Consider the following 2,132-nt stretch of genomic DNA (forward strand, 5'->3'; position numbering starts at 1 on the left):
CTGTCTGTCTATCTGTCTGTCTGTCTATCAATCTATCTGTCTGTCTTTTCTATAAATCTATCCATCCATCTATCATCTATCTAAAAGTCTATCACTTTTTTCTATCTATCAGTCTAATCTGTATGTCTATCTATCTATCTGTCTGTCTATCTATCTGTATATCTATCTATCTATCTGTCTATCTATCTATCTATCTATCTATCTATCTATCTGTCTGTCTGTCTGTCTGTCTATCTATCTGTATATCTATCTATCTATCTGTCTGTCTGTCTGTCTGTCTATCTGTCTGTCTGTCTATCAATCTATCTGTCTGTCTTTTCTATAAATCTATCCATCCATCTATCATCTATCTAAAAGTCTATCACTTTTTTCTATCTATCAGTCTATCCATCATTTATCTAGCTGTTTGTCTGTCTGTCACTCTTTTCTATCTATCCATCCATCCATCATCTGTCTGTCTATCACTCTTTTCTTTCTGTCTGTCTGTCTATCCATCAAACTTAAAGATTTTAAAATTAGTTTGGACTTTCAGACAAGCAGCCAAGATGAAATGTTGCTTTGACCATCTTTATATTTATCACTATAACTCCTCTAATGTATTATTGTTATTTGCACAACAAATTCCTTTTATTAAATGTGTTTCTTGGGCCTATTTCTTTCTTAATTTTTGAGTTATTTTCTTTTTCACAATTGTTATTTTACTTTATTTGTTAACATAACTTGTATACTGTTATGGCATATGATGTTTATAACTGCAAATGCTTTGCCAATACTACTTATGATCACAAACAAAACTAAAGTTGAACAAATGAAACTGAGAGTTATTAAGAGAAAGAGAGAAACAGTTTTTGTGTTGAGTGAAAATGACAAAGGGTAAGGCATATGATATAATAAAATTAAAATATATTGTTTTATATATAAAAGTGTTGCATAAATAGTGCAAATCTCTCTATATAATACAATACACAAAACAAACAGTTGTGCATAATAGCTAATATGAGGTTCATTGAGGGACATTATTCAAAATCTAACCCTGTAAAAATGAAATGTTAGCATTTTTAACACAAATAAACTTTATTATAATTTAATTAATAAATATTAACAATACATTATTAATATTAACAATAATGAAAACAGATCAAAAAACACTCAAATTCATGTTATTTTTTCAATTAAACTTTTCATTAAAATCGGTACGCAGATAATATAATTTGTAATTAAAACATTTGTATTTAAAAAGCATGTGTAAATTGTCCTTTTATCTAAAGCGGCTGCAGATAAAATCGTCATTACAGCAGTATACAGTAATGTTTTTATCATGTTAATATAAAAACTCTTATATTTCTGCATTAAATGAAACATTAAATAATGATGATGGTTTAATCTCACCGCTTCTGTAATCTACCGCATCTAAATGTCTCTCCATACACGCCGGAGCGTTCACGGGAATATTCCAGCGGTTCTCTTTAATCATTATGACCTTTAATCACTTTAATTATGATTAGTTATAATGTTTTAGCACACTGGACTTCATATAAACTCCTGCAATGAATGAACCCGATCACAAACACACGTGTGTCCGGCACTTCCGCTTACAGGCCGGAAAACACTTCAAAATAAAAGCCGTAAAAATACTAACACTACAAAATAAAACCCGTAAAAATACTAACACTACAAAATAAAAACCGTAAAACTAACAACACCTCAAAATAAAAGCTGTAAAAATACTAACACTACAAAATAAAAGCCGTAAAAATTCTAACACTTCAAAATAAATCCGTAAAAATACTAACACTACAAAATAAAAACCCTAAAACTAACAACACTTCAAAATAAAAGCTGTAAAAATACTAACACTACAAAATAAAAGCCGTAAAAATTCTAACACTTCAAAATAAATCCGTAAAAATACTAACACTACAAAATAAAAACCGTAAAACTAACAACACTACAAAATAAAAACCGTAAAACTAACAACACTTCAAAATAAAAGCTGTAAAAATACTAACACTTCAAAATAAAAGCCGTAAAAATACTAACACTTCAAAATAAAAACTGTTAAATATTATCACTTCAAAATAAAAACCGTTAAATATTAAAACTTCAAAATAAAAGCTGTAAAAATACTATCA

The 2,132-nt window shown here is 28.5% G+C and overlaps 1 protein-coding gene across 1 annotated transcript in view; it reads right to left on the bottom strand.

Moving 5' to 3' along the window:
- LOC127439152 (methylosome protein 50-like) overlaps positions 1-1,591 on the bottom strand; it is an 8,507-nt gene extending 6,916 nt beyond the window's left edge. The window contains exon 1 of the mRNA XM_051695267.1: positions 1,390-1,591. Within this exon, the coding sequence (XP_051551227.1) occupies positions 1,390-1,474 (85 nt within the window). The 5' untranslated portion in view covers positions 1,475-1,591. The remainder of the gene's footprint in view (positions 1-1,389) is intronic.
- Positions 1,592-2,132: the final 541 nt, after the last annotated feature.

This window comes from Myxocyprinus asiaticus, chromosome 50 (genome assembly GCF_019703515.2).
Source record: "Myxocyprinus asiaticus isolate MX2 ecotype Aquarium Trade chromosome 50, UBuf_Myxa_2, whole genome shotgun sequence".
Lineage (NCBI taxonomy): Eukaryota > Metazoa > Chordata > Actinopteri > Cypriniformes > Catostomidae > Myxocyprinus > Myxocyprinus asiaticus.